Source organism: Loxodonta africana, chromosome 19 (assembly GCF_030014295.1).
Source record: "Loxodonta africana isolate mLoxAfr1 chromosome 19, mLoxAfr1.hap2, whole genome shotgun sequence".
Classification (NCBI taxonomy): Eukaryota; Metazoa; Chordata; class Mammalia; order Proboscidea; family Elephantidae; genus Loxodonta; species Loxodonta africana.
In genome coordinates, this window is record NC_087360.1 from 81,258,699 (window position 1) to 81,278,120 (window position 19,422).

Sequence of the window (19,422 nt, forward strand, 5' to 3'; positions counted from 1 at the left end):
TCCCTGATAAATATTTGTTCGGTCTCTTAACACTTCAGGATTGTGGATTTTTCTATTCTTGCCTCTCTACTTCTTCCTGCAACAACCAGAGTAATCTTTGAAAAAGTAAATCAGCGCTGCTAGCTGCCTTCTTAACTCTTCAGCGGCATACTCTTATGTTCAGAATAAAATCCGGATTCCTCATTGTCTACCAGACGTCACTGATTCTCATGACAGGCAGTACATTAGAGTCACCTGGAAAATTAAAATACTGATGCCTGGGCCCTGCCAATGGACAATTGGATGCAGTTGGTCTGATAAGCTGTTAAAGTTAATAAGTACGTATGGATATTGCCTGCTCCTTCAGTCTTACCACCGTGTTCCAGTCACACTGTTTCCGCACTGTCTCAGAACACTCCAAGTTCTTTCCATTTATGGGATGTTTGTACTTGCTGTACCCCCCCCCCCACACCCCTTTTTGCATAGCTGGCTTATTCCTGTTCCTCAGGTCTCAGCTTATGTCACCTCCTCAGAGGGTCTGTTTCTGAACCTTCTGTCTGTGGTAGCTTTATACCACCCACTCTTGCCTCTGTCACAAAAGCCATTTTTCTTCTAAAAATCATCCAGGGGACAATAATCTGTGGTTCTGGGCTCTTGTTCAGGAGGACCAATGATGATCAATTTGTACTAATTTAAGATGATTTCGGATGCCGTAACAAATTCCTAGTCAAACAATGTTTCTGACATAACAGGAAGCTCAGAGATAGATCAGGCTTCGGGGTTGATTGATTCGGGGACTCAAAAATGTAACCTTGCACCCAGGTGAGTTCTGCCACTCTGCCCAGCCCTGGTGTTGGCTTCACTCTTAGGCTGCTGGTGATACATCTTCAGCGGTTTTCAGTATTCACACCCAGACATGACAGTGTCCGGAGAGAGAAGACTCTCTTCCTCTTTTTTTTAAATGGCAGAAACTTGTGAGAAGCACTGGCAACAGACTTCCACCCCTGTCTTCTGGCCTGGAGGTGGCTCACATTCCTATTCCCTGAAACAAGGGGGAATGGGATTATCCTGGGCCAGTCAAACTCACTTGGAGCTATCAGGGGGATGGAGAAGTTGACATGACTAGATTTGAAGGTACATTTCATTCTTTGTGTGGATAAAATTAGATCAGTTTATGAAGACTGGTGAGAAGGCAGAGTAGAAACATCTTAGAAATGTATGACCTCAGAATTTACCACATAGCCTCTGTATGAAAGAATCGCTGTAGGACATACATGAGAAGAAAAAATGAATATGAGAGAGAAATGGATTACGGAAGCAGTGATGAGCCAAGACTGGTAAAGTTTACAACTAAGATGATGCCAGCATAAGATGAAACAAAGCGCCTTGTTCAGGGGGAAGATAGAGGCACCGTAACACTTCCGTTGGAAAGGGGAGGATTAGTTGCTAGCACCCCCTGTCTGACGGCATGTTTTATCCCTCCTTTACCGGCATGCCGAAGCAAACAGGATTCAGGTAGATGAGCAGGAAATGTTAGCTACGCTAACACACTACAAAGCATTACAGAGCACTTGAGAAGACCTAAAATCAACAGACACCAGCCTCATAGCTAAAGAACTTAATACTTGAAACAGAGTTAAAAGATTAAACTCGGTGATTGTAGGGAGGATCTTTGAGAACAAAACTTTTTATTAATAAAACTAAGGCATGATTTGCTTTTTACACTCTTTTCTCATGAGTGTACAGTCTTTTCAAGGACCGCCTGACAGGATAGCAGCATAGATAGAACATAGAAGCAGATACGGGAATCGCGCTGTCTGTTAAGCCAGGCATTAAAACGTTGTTTATGTTAACATGTAATTCGTTTATTGTTATTTTCAAATGAATTAATAAACATCTTTAATTTTTTCACTTTTAGTGTCTAGCATGGTAAATATTGATCAATGTAACCCATATAAACAAATGTTCTTTGGAGTCTTCTTGAGTAGTGTAAGGGGATCTTGAGACCAAAAGTTTAAGAACGTATGTTCTAGAAGAGTGAAACTAGCATATGTGACTTGCAGCCTATTAAAGGATTTTTTTTTTTAACGTAATCATCCAAAAGAAGAAGAAAGAAGAAATAACCAGAGAGGCATTTTTTTAAAAGTAAGATTGTAGAAAAAGAAGCCAAACGTAAGAGTCATTCACAATATATGTAGATGATTTTAAGTTCATCAGAAGACACTATCAGAGTGGGTTAAAAAAATTTTAACTACCGTATTTTATGCAAATAGTGCACTCGTTATATGGTTTTTGCCAGCCGAACACCCTTACTGTGTACACTGTATGTGTGGGTGCATTATTTATGTGAAAACCTGGTAAATCCAGCCTAAGAAGACGTGTGAAGTAGTACAGGAAGAATGAAAATAAAGGCTTGAAAAAACATATGCCAAGGAGCAAATAGAAGCATCTAATTAGTATACGAACTAGAATTCAAGGTGCAAAGCGCTGAAAGTGGGACAAAGAAGAGTGGTTTACAACAATAAAAGGACCAAATACACCAAAAGGACGGAACAGTCACTGATTTGAAATGTATGATAAAACCAGAAACAGAACTAGACAATGACATTGACAAAGCCACAGCCTCCCTCCCAAAAAAAGTATAACTGCTTATTCGCTGTACTTGGTCCACAGATATTTTTTCTGCCACAATATTTTTAAAACATGATGAAACATAAAAATCAGGGTACCATTGCTGCATAGCAGGCACCCCAACACTTAGCAGACAGACCCAGAGGCCAGGGGGTGACCTGACGGCTGGGAGCTGGAATCATTTGAGGACTCGTTTACTCACGTTGGTGCCTTGGTCTGAGATGCCGTGAAGACGAGGCCTGCTGACCAGAGGACCCGCACATGGCTTCTCCTCGTGACCTGGCCTCACGTGGCAGCCGGACTGCTGATGTGGTGGCTCATGGCTCCAAGCCCAAGTGTTCCAGGAAACAAGCCAGAAACCTGGTCACTCTTTGTGACCTAGACTCAGAGGTCACAGAGGCTCATTTCTGCCATCTCTTGGTTGAAACAGCCACAAGCCCTGCCAGGTTTATGACAAGTGGCATAGATCCCACCTCTTGATGGGAAGAGTGTCAGATAATTCATGGTCATGTTGTAAAACCTTTTAAGTCCGCCCTCTGGCCACACATTTATTTACGTCCCTCCCACCTGCGGAAAGTAGCTGGGTGGTGCAGAGGGTTAATGTGCTCAGCTGTTGACTGAAAGTTGGAGGTTTGAGTCCCCCCACAGGGGCCTTGGAAAAAAGGCCCGGCCACCTACTTCCAAAAAATCAACCATTGAAAATCCTATAGGACGCAGCCCTACTCTAACACGCTTGGGTTTGCCATGAGTCGGATTCTACTTGACCAAAACTGGTTTTTCACATGCAAAACGTACATCCTCCCTTTCCAAATATAACCACAATCTCTAGGTCCAGGTGTGGTTCCTCAGTCAGGCCTCTGCTATAGTTTCTGTAATCTAAGAGAGACGGCGGGGTGAGACGAAGTCCCGTGTTTGAACCCTATAAATCCTGGCTCCATTATATTTTCTCTGAATTGTGCCTTCATTATCATGGCTAAAATAACCATTGGCACTTTTGGCATTGTGGTTGAAGATCTCCTTCACCAAATTCATCAGCTCTTGAGGTATTTTTTTCATTTTCCTTGACACCACAGGCAGCTATTGCCAAACTTCGTGCCAGTTAGATATCGAGGGTCTTTTTCCCCTGCCTCCAATGTAAGTTCTTGCTCTCCTCTCAGCCTTCATCATCAATCACTAGACCTTCCAGCGTTGCTCACCACCTGGCCTCAAAACTCATGCCACATATTTCTGGTTTTTGTTCCGGTAGCACCTTACTTCCTGGTACCACATTTTTTACTACTTACTATTGCTCTGTTTACAAATAACCACAGAACTTAGTGGTGTAAAGCAGCAAGCTGGAATGACTCAAAGACTAGCATCACAGTGCTTAACACATGCCTGTCTCTGGTTTATGTCTTCATAGCATGGCTGCCTGGGGGTAGCCAGTCACAGGGCGGGGCAGGAGGGGAGCTGGGCTAGGGGCAATCCCCTTTTATTACCCAGCCTTGAAATCACATATCATCTCTGCTTATCCTATTGGTCAGAGTGCTCACAAGCTTGCCCAGGTTCAAAGGAGGAGACAGGAAAAATGCCACAGGATTTCTCATCTGGCAAGTTGTTAATACAAAGAAGGCAAAGAAATTTTTTAAATTTAATTATTGTTCCTCAGATTATAACCTTGCTGGTGCAAGTGTTAATAGGCTTTTTTTTTTTTTTTAATAGAGTTGAATATGCCTACAGGTTGTTTTTATTTTTTAAAGAACTTTAATATATGAATGGGAGCCCGGGTGACCCAGTGGTTAAGTGTTCAGCTGCTAACTAAAAAGTCAGCAGCTCGAATCCACCAGCCATTCCTTGGAAACCCTATGGGGCAGTTCTCTATCCTGTAGGGTCACTGAGTCCGAATCAACTCAGTGGCAACAGGTTTGAATATATAAATAAGGACTTAACACAGGTTGGGTTACATTTCCAGTGATAGCATAACACAAATTTTTAAAATGCTGTCTGTATCTCAGATGGCTTAGATGAAAGTAAAGCTGATCCTTCTAATAAAGGGTGTTGGGTGACTGGCGAAGTGACTTTCGTGATAAGAAACACAGATATGGAAATAACGTGTGAAGAGCTTGGACAAAATTGTTTCAATAAGGAAAAATAGAAAAGCAATTTTTCTAAATTAATGAGTTTACATGTGTATGTCCAATTAAATAAGTCAAATATAACCACAGAGGTAGACTTTTGACTATATCCTTGCAAGTTTATTCAAGTTAATAATTTTCTAAATCTTCCTCAGCTGGGAAAACAGTGGATCATGTCCTTAAAGATGCCTTATACTAAGGCTTGTAAGGTAGCTATTCCGGAAAATCCTATAAGGCATATAAAAACCAAAACCAAACCCAGCGCCGTCGAGTCAATTCCGACTCATAGCAACCATAGAAGGTAGCTATTCCAGAAAATCCAAACCCAGCTCTGTCGAGTCGATTCCGACTCATAGCGACCATATGGGGTAGCTATTCCATAAAGTCCTGGTACCGGTAGGTAAGTATTCATAGATACTCTTTCCATTAAGAGGAGCTAGAATGCTCTTTTATTTTAAATGAATTAGATTAAATTTCTTCTTTTATTTGCTTTTTTTAAAAACTAATGTCTTATTTTAGTTTTAAAAACTTTTTTTAATGACATGAGGAAGACTAGTTTACTGTCAATTTCCTTTAGAATTTGATTTTAAAGACTTTCATATATAGTTTAGTTAATCTAGAAAGTGCATTAAATTCTACAAAATAGGTACTTCTTGAAAGCAAAATAATATGCACAGTACATGTTATATCTTTATAAATGTGCTCCTCAGGTTTTATCATTAACTTGATATGATTTTCAGCAAATTAAAAATCAATTTCTTCATTTCTCTTATTGGGAAGCGGCTGTTAATCATTTTTTGAAAAGTTTCTATAATCTTTCACAGTCTTTGGTTTAAGCATCGGGAGGTAGACTTGCCCAAGTGATGTAACTTTTTTGCACTATTCTCATTTGAAAATGTGGATTAAAAATGCCCCCTCTTCCAGCACTGTGAAGACATAAGGAACAAATGATATAATGTGTGTAAAATGCTTTTAAGAGCATAAAATGCTAAATAAGTAAAAACAACATAAAGGTACTCATGTAAAAACAAATGATTACTTTTTAAAATACTGTAAAAATAGATGTTAGTCTATCTGATATGTTTTCATTTTTAGTGCTTACACTAAAAAAAGTAAGCAAACAATGTTTTTATAAACTTTTCACAAATGTTTAGTGATAATTGAGACTTAGTGAAAATTGTTGTATTATAGAAATTTAAGCATTAGGCATGTTGATAAAAATTTCATTTGATAATCAGCATGCAAAATAATTTTCTTGGTTTAAAACGCCTTTTATGTAATATATTCGTTTAGACTTAACGTTTTCATCAAAAATAAAATGTTTGACTTTACAGAAGTATTTTAATGACAGTATTACCAAAGAAAAACCCCATTGCCTTCCAGTCAATTCTGATCCATAGCCATCCTGTGGGGCCCTATAGGACAGAGTAGAATTCCCCGTAGGGTTTCTAAGGCTGTAAGTCTTTACCAGAGCGGATTGCCGCCTCTTTTTGCCATGGAGCAGCTGAAGGATTTCAACTGCTGATCTTTTGGTTAGAAGCCAAGTGCTTAAAGTGCGTAACCACCGCGCCAGCAGGACTGCTTCTAATGACAATATTAGGATCTATAAATCATTTGTAGTAAAGTTTTTTTTCAGGTTTAGTTGATAATTTCAGAATATTCGTGTTTTTACCGTAGTACAGTCATTGCTTCCATCATTTGTTGCCGAGGACATTTTATTTTTTGAAGTTTGCCCTCCAACTAGCAAAAACTGCCAAAATCAGCTATTTGTAATCCAACCCACCCAGTGCCATCGAGTCGATTCCGACTCATAGCGACCCTATAGGACAGAGTAGAACTGCCCCATAGAGTTTCCAAGGAGCGCCTGACGGATTTGAACTGCTGACCCTTTGTGGATTTAAACCAGAGGTTTATAACTTCCCCAGTTATTAAACTGCTTTAGGGAAACATGAAATAGACAAGATAAAAAGCATTTTTGCATAAATTATACTTGCCTAAGAACCAGTAAGGTACACATTTCTTATTAAAATTTTTTCATTGTTTCATGTGTAGCTTTTATGGCCAAAAAGCCCAATGAACATAAACTCTAAGCTACTTCAGATGGATTTTCTACACAATTGTAATCTGAATGACATTAATAAGCATTAATATAGTCATACATATTACATAACTAATATTAATATAGTATGTATTATAGAACTATATTAATGTATATATTAATATATACATGTATACATGTATATATTAATACAGCTATATAGTACATAGAACTATCCTAATGCACATATATAAAGTATTAGTACGCATTCGTATATGTAAATATATTAATATATATGTTACTATATATTAATACAGTTATATGAGTATACATTAATATAGTTTACATTTTTAAGAGTTAAAGCCTGTACTGTCATATTGCTGTGCTACATTGTTTAGCCTTTTTGCCTTTGTGTTCACTTCTGTAGCTTTTCTGCAATTAGAAAAAAAGGGACGGCAAAAACATCACTTGGATCCACCTCCGGTAGCACCTAGGAAAAACTACTCTTTCACAAGAGAAGAGGTGAGACAGATTGATCAGGAAAATCAGAGGCTTTTGAAAGAACTATCCAGACAGGCTGAAAAACCGGGAGGCAAAAGTACGATTCCTAGAAGATCAGTTGGTCACCCCCCTAAGTTGTATCATAGTGCTGTCAACAGACAGAGGGAACAACAAAGGATTGAAAGAGAGAACTTGGTAAGTAACTGAAATCTTTTAGTCATCCAAGAAAATGCATTTGCACTGATTTTTAAGTCCAACTTACAGGACACTTAAATACAGCCAGTATTTCAGACGTAATTGTATAACCAGTTGCTGCCAAGTCAGTTCCAACTCATAACGACCCCATGGGACAGGGTAGAACTGCCCCATAGCGTTTCTGAGGAGCGGCTGGTAGATTCAAACTGCTGAAGAACAGCTGAGCGCTTAACCACGGTGCCACCAGGGCTCCTAATTATATAAACGCAGGTATGAATTTGTATGGCATGAAGTACATCCTGTGCTAGCTATGAACCTGGAAGGTGCAACGTGTGGCTTTTATCCAGCAGACTCTATTTTGAGGGAACTTTCAGAGAAAACAGGGAGAGCGCCTTTGTTTATTTGACCAGATGAGTTAAATCACTACAGTAGTGTGTGGCTGGTCAGATGCAGTGTATCTTCTGTGAAGCATTCAGTCAGTAGCTGAGTCAAACTATTTCACTTCATTGTGTCCTTTAAAGCTAAAATAGATGATTATTTATTTGAAAGGCTAACCACATACCGTGGGGGAAGTCAGGTTTGGTGACAGGCTTCTGAGTTTATAAAAGACGTTCATTGTTAACAATCCTGTGATTACACTTTGACATTCTAAAGGAATATACACAGGGACTATTTAAAATCCTCACATTTAAAATTACTATAGCGTATGATTTTCTTTATGAAATTCAGTTCATAACAGTTGCTGATATGTATTGAGCTCTTGCTAAATGCCAGGCTTTGTTGTGTCTTCCATGTATTAGCTTTTTTGTATCCTCACAATTCTTTGAGATAGGTACCCTTTTTATCTACATCTTATAAATGGGAAAAAAAACAGCCCTAGAAGGGTTAAATAATTAGACCAAAGACACGGATCTAGTCAGTAAGTAGCTAAGCCAAGATCTTAAGCCCAGATAGTCTGGCTGTAGAACCTTTGATTTCAAAGTAAAATTCAGCTCTAATGAGCACATAAATTCAGAGCTCAAATAATTTATAAAACTAATAAACTTGCTGAAACAGTTTCCAGAATTAACCCTTGGCATATTTCATCAGAGGAGCTCTGGTGGTGCAGAGGTTACATGCTCGGCTGCTAACCAGAAGGTTGGCTGTTAGGACACAGGAGCTGCCCCTCGGGGTGTGCACTCTGCTTCCATAAAGACTTTAGCCTTGGAAACCCCATGGGGTGGTTCTGCTCTGTCTTACAGGGTTGCTGTGAGTCGGAATTGACTCGACAGCCGTGGGTTTTTATATTTCATGGAAGAGTGCCTGGGTGGCGCAGAGGTTAAGCACTCAATTACTAGCTGAAGGGTTGGCAGATTGAATCCACCCAGAGGTGAGCTTGAGAGACAGGCCTGGTGATCTGCTTCCCAGTGGTCACAGCCTTGAAAACCTTATGGAGCAGTTCTGCTCTGCACACGAGGTGGCCCTGAGTCGGAATGCAGAGCAGAGCAGAGGTGTGAGGCTGGTAGTAGTGAGCTGCATGATTGCTTTCTGCACATCTCTAGAAATACTCAAGATTCATTCATTTTTAGTGAAAATGTGATATTACTGTATGTTACAAATATTTGGGTCTAGTTTTGAAAGTTGAAACCATTAAACACCTATTCCATGTAAGAACAGGAAAAAAACTAGCAGCTTCTGCTCACAGTTTTTATTATCTCCCAAATCAGTTGTGAGTTTCAGCCATTTTAATAAACAACATTAGGTGGAAAACTACTGCTGTATCATTTTAATTACTTTGTATGCATAGTAATCTGTACATGTGAACAGTATTTTTCTTCATTTGATAGTAGGATCTTATTTAACATACTGTTGCACAGTGGAAATGTGTGAGCCACACGTATAATTTAAAATTTCCTAGTAGCCACATTAAAAAGGTCAAAAGAAACTGGTGAAATTGATTTTAATAGTATATTTTATTTAACTCAATATATCTAAATATTTCAACATGTAATCAGTATGAAAAATGATTTTAAATTCTTTCTTTTTTTCTGTTCTCTGGTGCCCTTTGAAATCCAGTGTGTGCTTTATACCTACATTATATCTCTATTTGGACGAGCCACATTTCAAATGCTCTAGAGCCATACGTTGTTAGGGGCCTTGGCCAGTACAGCTCTGGAATTAAAAACTAATTCATACAATTACCAGGCAATCTAGCAATCTGCTCCAAGGTGTATACCCAGAAGAAATGAAAGCAGGGATTCAAGCAGAGCCTTGTACACCAGTGTTCATTGCAGTACTGTTCACAATAGCCCAAAGATGGAAACAACCTAAATGCCCATCAGCAGATGAATGGATAAACAAAGCGTGGTCCATATACACAGTGGGATATTTCTCAGCCATAAACAGAAATGAAGTCCTGATAACGTGCTACAGAACGGATGAAGCTTGAAAACATCATGCTGAGTGAAGTAAATCAGTCACAAAAGGACAAATATTGTATGATTTCATTTACATAAGATACCTCAGGGTGTTAGTGGTTTCCAGGGGTGGGTGGGAGAGAGGGGAGTAAGAAGACTCACTGCCAGGGGGATGCTGAGCTTCAGTGTTAAGGGTGATGGAGAAAGTTGGAAACATGATGGTGATGGCTTCACGACATGATGAATACAGTTAATGTCACTAAATCGCACCTGAAGAGCGTTGAAATGGCAAATGCTTTGTTACAAATATGTTTACGACAAAAAAAAGATTTTAAAAAAGCCTAATACATATAATAGTGAGAAGGTAATTTAAAGCTAAACAGGAAAGTAATAAACACATCGTTTATTATGTTATTGTGAAGAAAGTTAATCTCCCAGATTTATGTTTAACACTTCATTCTGAACCAAAATAAAGTTCATCCTGTATCTTTTGAAGACTTACTATGACTATTTTCATAGTAACTTTGGTTATTTTTCCTATTAAAAAATTCTACTATAAATTTTCTTTGGAATTATGTTAAATTTACATTTTAACTGGAAAGTGGTTGATATCCTTAAAATATTATCTTCCTACTCAGAAATATTGTTTGTCTTTCTGTTTATTCAAGCCTTCTTACATGCTACCATTGTAAAGTTTGGTAGTTTTCTTCAAAACTATATGTTGTTTAGCTATCGTGTGTGAAATTTTCTTCATTACGTTTTCTAAGTATTTGCTTCTGGTAAGCTATTAATTTTTGTATATTTATTTAATAACCAGCCACCTGCCAAACTTTATTTTGAGCCCTGTTGGCTCTAATAGTTCATTGTGAACTGATACACTTTTTTATTTTTGCTAGGTTGTTTATGTTTAAAACATACACATACATACGTGCAAGCACACACACACTTTTGTAGTCAAATGTGCCTCACAAATGGGGCCCGTGTCTTTATAGTTTTTATGATTTGTTTTCTTTTCCTTTCTGCATCTCCAGCAACAGAAATGGCCAGATTCAAGTGGCTGACAGGCCTGACGATACGGTAGTTGTCTTCCAGGATTCTTGTAGCAGCCGATAGCAGTGCAGAGCCTGAGATAACTCAGGACAGGGCAGTGTTGTGCAGAGAAGGAAGGTAGACAAGGAAAAAAAAATAAGATTTAGCCCTGTGCTCGAGAGTTAAAAGCATACTGTTTATCTGGTAAAGTTTGGTATCCTCATTATTTGGTTTTTAATAGATATTGCATCCAAACAGAAAATAAAGGGAGTAATAAAAGGTAGTTTTATCCAGTAGAGGGCGTGCTTGCTCCATATAGATGCAGTTATATTACAGCTTTACCATTTCCATAAAGAGAACTAATTTTTTAATTCTTGAATTTTGAAACATTCTTGTTAAACCATATCCCCTTACTCTTGTATGAATATAAGATAAATTCTGTTTTTCCATAAACACCCACAAAAAACATGTCTTAGCATAATCTTAGCAAGAGGAGGACAATTATTGTACAGTTTTCCTCTGTCTGCTGTCTAAGAAGAGATGAGATTATTTCATTCTCTTAACTGTGAAAGAAGGTGGGGGAGGGGTGGTGCAGTCGAAGGAAGGTCAGGGAAGACGCAATGAGGTTAGCTTCCTGCCGAGGCTCACCGTGAGTCCTGGAGCACAAATGAAGACTTACCGTGAGTCCTGGAGCACAAATGAAGACTTAGCTTATTCATTTCTTCCTTTTTTTTTTTTTTTCCACTTTCTAAGATCTCTTTTTAAATACAGGGAAATACTAATAAGTAGACAATAAAGTAAACCAGCAGACCATAATCTTCCCACCTGGGTTTCTGTGTTGAAATATTATTTTTTAAATAAAAATATTGCATATATAAATTTAGAAAATCCAAGCAGTTCTCAAAAACGTTAAATGAAAAATGAAATCCTCCCTCCCCTGTTTTTTGTCTGCTGGTCTAGAAAGGTAATTTTAAAACTTTTACACAGATGTGAAAATTATTAAAGGGAGAGTGATAGGAGGAAGATGAAGATTTAAAGAAGGTCGTGTATCTAGTATGAGTATTAATCAGCACCTTTATTCTCAGCTCCCGAGATAATTTATAGTTCACTCAGTCTGGTTCTTCTACTTCTCTGGTTATAGTCTACTGTCTTCTATAGAAGAAAATCAGTAAGAACTAAACAGGTTCCAGTTGTGCAGAAATGTGCAGAGCGATCGTTCTGATTCCCGAGCTGCAGGATGCTTGTGATACGTTTGAATGTCCTCACAGGGTCTTTGCTTCCTCATTTTAAAAACGATAAAGCAGCTCACCTCTGCCAACAGCTGCAGAAATCATTTGACAGATTTCTTCATTTGTTTGTTTTAACCTTTCTGTGTCAGAAGATGGGCAGGATTCAGGCTAATTTTCTTCCCAAATAGAATGATACTTCCTGGATATAAAAGGAATATTTGGTCAGACTGTTCTGGGGTTTATGACTAGAATCTGATATGAGTGACACATCTAAGATTTTGTTAAATGTGGTTTGGAGTAGAAGTAACCATTCTTCAACTCATGACATTATTTCTTTAATGTCTGCTGTGAACTGTGTAAGGCACTGGAGGGAATATGAGAAAAATACAAAATACTGCTCCAATTATGTGATTTATAACTTAGCTGGGAAGACAGCACTATTGCACATAAAACATTTAGAAAATAGTACAAAGCAGTATCAATGATACCATTAATATTTAATAAGCCTTCCTACATGCCAGGCACTGTTGTGAAAACCTTATATGTGTTATCTTGCTTAGTCCTCACAACTGACCCTTTTAGATGGTTTCATTCTCCCCATGAAGTAATTGGTCACACAGTCAGTGGCAGAGCCAGGATTTAAACCCAGCTCTTTCTGAGTAGAGAGCTTACATTTTTTAATCACTGTGGCCTATTACAAGTGGTTAAGTGTTTTAAACTGTCATTAAGTTTTACCTAGGTGTTCTACATCGATGATTTGATTGATACGTGTGCACTTTTTATTGTCGAGTTTACACTATAATCAACACTTCATGTTTTGGTATTGTTTGTACGAGCAGGAGCTATTTCTGTCTCGTCATTCCTTAAGCTTTTTCTTGTTGTTGTTGTTATTAGGTACTGTCAAGTTGATTGAGACTTATAGCAACCCCATGTAACAGAGTAGGGTTTTCAAGGCTGTAATCATACCAGAGCAGATTGCCAGGTTTTTCTCCCGCAGAAACACCGAGTGAGTTCAAACCACCAACCTTTTGGATAACAGCTGAGCACTTAACCGTTGCGCCACCAGGGCTCCTTAGCTTTTTCTTAATTTATCATACTTACATGACACACAGTGACTTGGGTAGCTAAGCCAAATCATTTCTCTTTTTTTCCCCTGAGTTTCTGTGTGTAATCTTGGCAATTGACGTACCGTGGCTACAGAGTAGTTTCACTTTTTGTCTTATTGTCACATTATTTCAAAATTGATTTTTTATCATATTACTTTACTTTGTTTTACATCTATTGACTGCATTGCAATATTCTTAATTTTTAAAAAAGAAAAAATACACATAAAAATATATACAAATAAATACGAGGAAATTAGCAGTTTCATTAATATTGAGATTTCTGCCAGTAAAAAGGCAAAATTAATAGGTAACAGACAATAACAAGTTTTCTCACCTGTCCGTTCCATACCTGCACAGCTCAGTGGGTATTTAATAGAATAATCAGATGAAACAGCAAACGTTACTCTGCGCAGTAAGATACGGCGAAGACATGATACGATTGTTGAACGTTTCTCGCACAGTTAAAAACCGCAGGTAGAGAAGGTACGCTCTTAGGACATTCTGACATCTCAATTATACAGCTTCTCTGCCTATAGAGAGAAAGGCAATAGGTTATGATGAAAAGACTTTGGAGCCAGATGGAACCATGTCGAGATCACAGCCTCGGCCCAGCAGAGAACTTCTAACTCTAGTTGGGTAAAACTTCACTGAGGAGTTGACTTTTTTTCTAGCCTTTGATGGCCACAAGCTGAGAAAGGACATTCCAGGGCGAAAGGACCAGCAGGCAAGCTGACAGTAACCAGGTGCTCTCAGCTGGTCTTTCTGGTTCTGCACTCATCATTTGTCTCCAAACCTCTGTCTTTGCAGTCTTCCTTCTCTCCCTTTTCTAAACAGCCCTTCCCCTGGAATATTTTGGCTTGCTCTAGCATCGTCTGTCCTTTTCCTGGAATTGCTCCAGAGCACTGCTCTAAGAGAGCCTCAGAATACAAGGAAGGGGTGAAACTGATCAGAGCAAAAAACTGAATTAAGCAAGAAGGAAAAAAGATTGTGCAGGGTAACTTGTCCTGTGACTGAACTTGAGCTGACTTTTTGTGTGAATCTTGGTGCAGGCAGCATTCTCTTTTCAAATAAGAGAAATCCACGCGCTACAGGGAAACCTTGGTAACACAGTGGTTGAGAGCTCAGGCTGCTAACGAAAAGCTTGGCGGTTCAAATCCACCAGCTACACCTTGGGAACCCCCTGGGGCAGTTCTACTCTGTTCTATAGGGTCTCTATGAGTCGGAATTGACTCGACAGCAATGGGTTTTATATGCTACAGAGAAACTATAAATCAGTAAAGAAAATAATAAAACAACCATAGATGAATTCCCTGATTCATTTTATCTCTCTAAATACTCCTTTCTCAGCAATAGCTGAGCTCTTAGCATTAGAACTCCTGTTAAATCATTTCTGTGAGAAAATCAGACTTAATGTATTCCACCTTAGAGCACCTTCCCTAAGATTATAGCCTGACATAAAGGAGAAACGTGCCTGTAATGAGTTGTTAAAGTCATAATGGGTTTGGCTAGCTATAGGATAGGAGAAAACAGATTTTTCTGAAAGTATTATTGGATTTTTTTTTTTACGTGGTATATCAGGAGTAATTTTAAATTATACTTTATTTCATGAATTTCTGGTTCTAGAAAGTACTTACCTTTTTAAAAACTATTGCTATTTAACATTGACTCTCAAATTGATTGTCTTTAATGAAGGCTTTATTGAAAAGGCTTGAAGCTGTGAAGCCAACAGTCGGTATGAAACGCTCAGAACAGCTAATGGACTATCATCGCAATATGGGTTATCTCAGCTCATCACCGTCTTCAAGACGAGTGAGATCTACTCTTGGCCAATACACCCCATTAAGTAAGTGTATTCCCAGTTATTTTATACTTGTTTGTACCTTTGATACTTTTTTTTTTATTTTTTTTGTCGTATAACTTATGTTCTTATGGTAGAGCTTAAAAATGCTGACTTCTAGGATGGGTTATGTTATTTTCACTGGCATGCTTTATGTTAGTTTACTTAATTTCAGATTTTGTTTGCAGCACGTAGTGGCAGCATAGGAAGGAAATCAGTAAATAAAATAACTGGAAATATCAGTAGTTTCTTAGATAATAGGAGAGGCACTTTTAATTTCAATAATTTTTTTTTCTTTTTTTTATTGTACATTAGATGAAGGTTTACAGAACAGAATAGTTTCTCATCAGTCAGTACAACATTGTTCTGTGACGCTGGTTAAAAACCCCACGACATGTCAATGCTCTCCCTTCTCAACCCTGGATTCCCTATTACCAGCTTTCCTGTTCCCGCCTGACTTCCAGCCCCTGCCCCAGGGATGGCATGCCCTTTTAGTCTTGTTTTGTTCCATGGGCCTGTTCAGTCTTTGGCTGAAGGGTGAACCTCAGGAGTGACCTCACTACTGAGCTAACAGGGTGTCCAGCAATATAGTTATTAGGAGAAGAAATAAATGTCTTTTAAAGTTTCTGAAACATTCCCCCTTTCCAGTTAAGAATTATTGCTAATCTTTCAGCTCTTATATGTGCTTTTTCTTCCTCACTGGGAAACTAAAACAAAAATTAGCAATCTGTAGAGTCATCAGATGTAGTAATTCTTAATGCCTGATAAGTGGTGGGTTACACACGTAGCCAGTGTGTACTCCAGAGAGTGTGGGACTGGAGTCACCGCCTAGTGCTGGGGTACGCAGTACACAGAAGGGCCTGCCATTTTCCTTTATAGACGTCTATGCTATTTCTTGTATGCCCTCTGGAATGTAAAACATAGAAGCCAGTACTAAGAGAAAGTTGGAACAATTCATAATGCCACAACTTCCCACTGCTCATGTGAGTTTTAAACTCTCAGATGACTGGTGATTCCACTCATTCATTTTACAAACGTCACTTCCTGTGTATAGTGACTAAGATAAAGTCTTGTTCTAGTAACCCGTACTTAGGACTATGCCTTGAACATACTAAGTTATTTGTTGAATGAATATGTAAATAGTTACACAGTTTTTTTGTTTAACTTGAATCATGTGAGAAGCTTTTATTTTTTTTTTACATGAGAAGCTTTTAAAGGCATTTATTCTCATTTCAAGTCTATTGAATCAAAATCCTTACATCTTTTATTATATTTTTAAGTTCTACAGAGAATCTTAAATGCATCCCCAATTGAGAATTATTACACTGGACTATGAAAATGTAGGGTGAGAAGAAAAAAAAACTAGCCTGGACTTAAAGTTAGGAGAAGTTTATCGGGTGATTTATGCATTTAGTTGGAATATTCCAAGCCATCTCTTGCTTTCTCTGTGTTTTCAGGAGGTGCCTCCAGGACATCCAGTGCGACCAGTGGTCTCAGCTCTAAGAGCGAGCGACCAGTTCTCGACACACCCAGTGGCCTGTTGCTAAGACCCAAGCCCTCTAACGTCCGTGCAGCTTGGTTATAAAACCTTTTTGACTTCATTGTTCATCCAGTTTTTATTGAAGTACTCTTGTATATCACTGTAATTCTCTGTGCAAGTGTCTTTAGTATTGTTTTAAGCAATTTAAGGTACAGAGCAGGAGGTATAATTGTAATTCAAAGCAAAATTATTTTTTAAAAAATTTAATGTAAAATCAGTGTTTCTTTTGAGGATTTATTTATACCAGATGTATATATATTTAAAAGAGAAATGGTAGTATGCGTGTCTATTTTCTGAACGTACAGACTGATGCAGGGTCTCACTGACGGGACACTGGTGATAGGTGGGTCACCGCTCATTGGACCAAGATGTTGTAGCTTTAGGGTTGTCTTCTTTCCTCCGGTTTTTTTGGTAAGTTTTAAGGGTTGTAGCCTTAGGGTTGTGGTTTTTCTTCCATGTTTTTTTTGTAAGCTTTAAGCTGTGAATTTGGCTCCTAAATTTGACTGACTTTGTTTTCTTTTTGCTTCGGAACTTATCTGGTGGGATTCATACCTCGGCTGTATGGTAGTTACACCTTCTTATGACGCAGCAAATCCTGACATTCATTTTCATTGGTGGAGCTACTTGAGATTTCGTGAGTAGGTTGAGCGAAGCTTGTACTGGGGCCATCCTTGTGATTTACCAGAGGTATTTCCTGCTTCTGAGTAAGTGCCCTGAGTTAAAACTTAAAAATTTGGTTAACCATCCTACTCCTTCAAACTGAGAATATTAGGAAGTTCAACGTAGAAGCTCCTCTTTCATGTTTTCATATGTTCAGGTGAAGTACTGTTAATGGTCCTGAGAACAGAGCTGGGCTTCGGAGCCGCGGCCCAATGCGTTGTGAATGTTTTGTCCGAGGACCAGGTCAGCTGTCCAAGGAGACAAATATTTGCTGAATCTGTAAAACAGCACCACCATTTTGAAAAGCCAGGAGGCAGATGTTGAGGTCTGTCAGGCAGTGTTTTAAGTCACAACGCAGCATTTCGTGCCCTGATTGAGTACTTATCGCATTAAGAGAAGGTTTAGAATCAGAAGTAAATACATTGTTTCAAAGTTTTAGAACTTTCAGCTATTTTTTGTAGGGGCTGAAAAAGGAAACTAAAATATGAATGATAAAGGAAGTAAATGGCACGTTTGTTGAGGTTACTTCTTTAAGTACAGCTTTGTGTTGGCCCCTTGGTTGAAGTTTGGAAGTGTCGTTTTGTCAGCACCATATTTAAAGGCTTAGTGATGTTACTGGAAGTGGTTGTGGCAGATGGTGTGCAATAGAATTAACTTTTGAAATTAGAGTATTTTTCTGCAGTCTGTAGGCTTTTATCTCGTGCAACAAAGTATGTTATTCATGTTTGCTTTGGCTGTGCTGTGCTGTTTTCTGCTGCTGCCCTTTTCAGCATGCCTTTAGAGTGAACTGGAAAGCTTCCATGTTAAATGCCAAATATTCCTTTTTGTAATTTGAATTTTTGATCTGTAGCGACAGTAAGATTTGGTTGTTTTATTTTTCAGTATTCACTCAAGCTCTGAGAAATGTTGTAGTGTGTGTGTTGAACTTGCTGCATTTCTTAACACCTGTGGCAGTAAGCCGAACTGCATTTTACAAAACATCAACTCATAATTTTTTGCTCTTAGTTTGTATTAATGGATTTTGTTTCAGATAGGGCATGTGAAGGGTGGGAACAATGGGGTTAAAACTTTAATGTGAACGCAGCTGGCTATGAGATTTTCCTGCTTCTTTCTTTGGGCTGTAATATTCACTAGATGTTATTTGACACTGTGTTCTGGTGGACAGTTTTTACATGGTTAGTGCTCTGCTTTATATATAAGCTGTAGCTATACTCAGCCCAAGATTTATTTTGTTTTTTCACTTACTGTACTTTTAATGTTTGTATAACAACTTGTCTTTAAGGAGACATAAGATGATATTGAATTTAAACTCAGCATTTGGACATCTGCCCAATGGTGAGAGTCAATTTTTTTAAATTGATTTTTAATAGGGAAATATGTTTATATATGTACATATACATGAGAGCTTTGTGTTCATAACGGCAGTAGTCTCTGAGTACATTTTGTATGATCTTTGCTACATAGGTCAAGGTACAACACATACTGGTTTCGTGGATAAAACTATACTTTTATTTTAGATACAAATTTAGTACTTTTAGTTTTACTGCTTTGAATGGGGAACTCATCTAAGTATTATTGATAACAGGGATTAAACTTGAAGTAAAAGCTGGGAAGAGCAACAATATTCACCTTTTTTAAACAATTTACAATCCTTTTGTCATGTTTAATTATATATGATGAATATACATAGAATAGGAGTTGGAGAAATGTGATATTTTCTAGTATAAGTCAAGGTACTTCAAAGTTGTGACGGCTTTGGGGGCATTTTTGTGAAGGACCATCTGGCACTAATTTATATTTGGTTCACTTGTTTTTAGTGTTTGTACCTTGAAGACTTCAGTCTGTAACAAGAGAGCATGCTAATCTGAGGTCTAGAGTTACGAGACCAAATCCTTCTTGAGAGTTAGTATCATCTGTCACGTGTTACATTCATGTTGCCCCCTCTTTAATGAGATTCTGTGAAAGGTTTTAAGCTAGTAAAATTATTTCCTAAGCGATAGCTGTTACCTCGTACCTCCCTGGCTTCCTTTTTTCAATCTCCATAAAAAACTGCTTTTTCTAAATAAAGTTTTCTGGTTTGCTTGTATATGTACTGTAGTGCTTTTTTTTTTTTTTTAACCTGTTAGCCCAGGTGTCCAAAATGGATGTACAAACAACTTTGAAAAAA

General features: G+C 38.1%; 1 protein-coding gene across 6 annotated transcripts in view; it reads left to right on the forward strand.

Moving 5' to 3' along the window:
• Positions 1–19,341, forward strand: part of CFAP97 (cilia and flagella associated protein 97) — a 28,363-nt gene extending 9,022 nt beyond the window's left edge. For 5 of the 6 annotated variants that reach the window (XM_010592532.3, XM_010592531.3, XM_023551210.2 and 2 more), the window contains exons 3-5: positions 7,190–7,458; positions 14,911–15,061; positions 16,513–19,341. In XM_010592532.3, coding sequence (XP_010590834.2) covers positions 7,190–7,458; positions 14,911–15,061; positions 16,513–16,640 — 548 coding nt within the window. In that variant the 3' untranslated portion in view covers positions 16,641–19,341. The remainder of the gene's footprint in view (positions 1–7,189; positions 7,459–14,910; positions 15,062–16,512) is intronic. The other variant, XM_064272940.1, reaches the window with a different exon arrangement.
• The last annotated feature ends 81 nt before the right edge of the window (positions 19,342–19,422 follow it).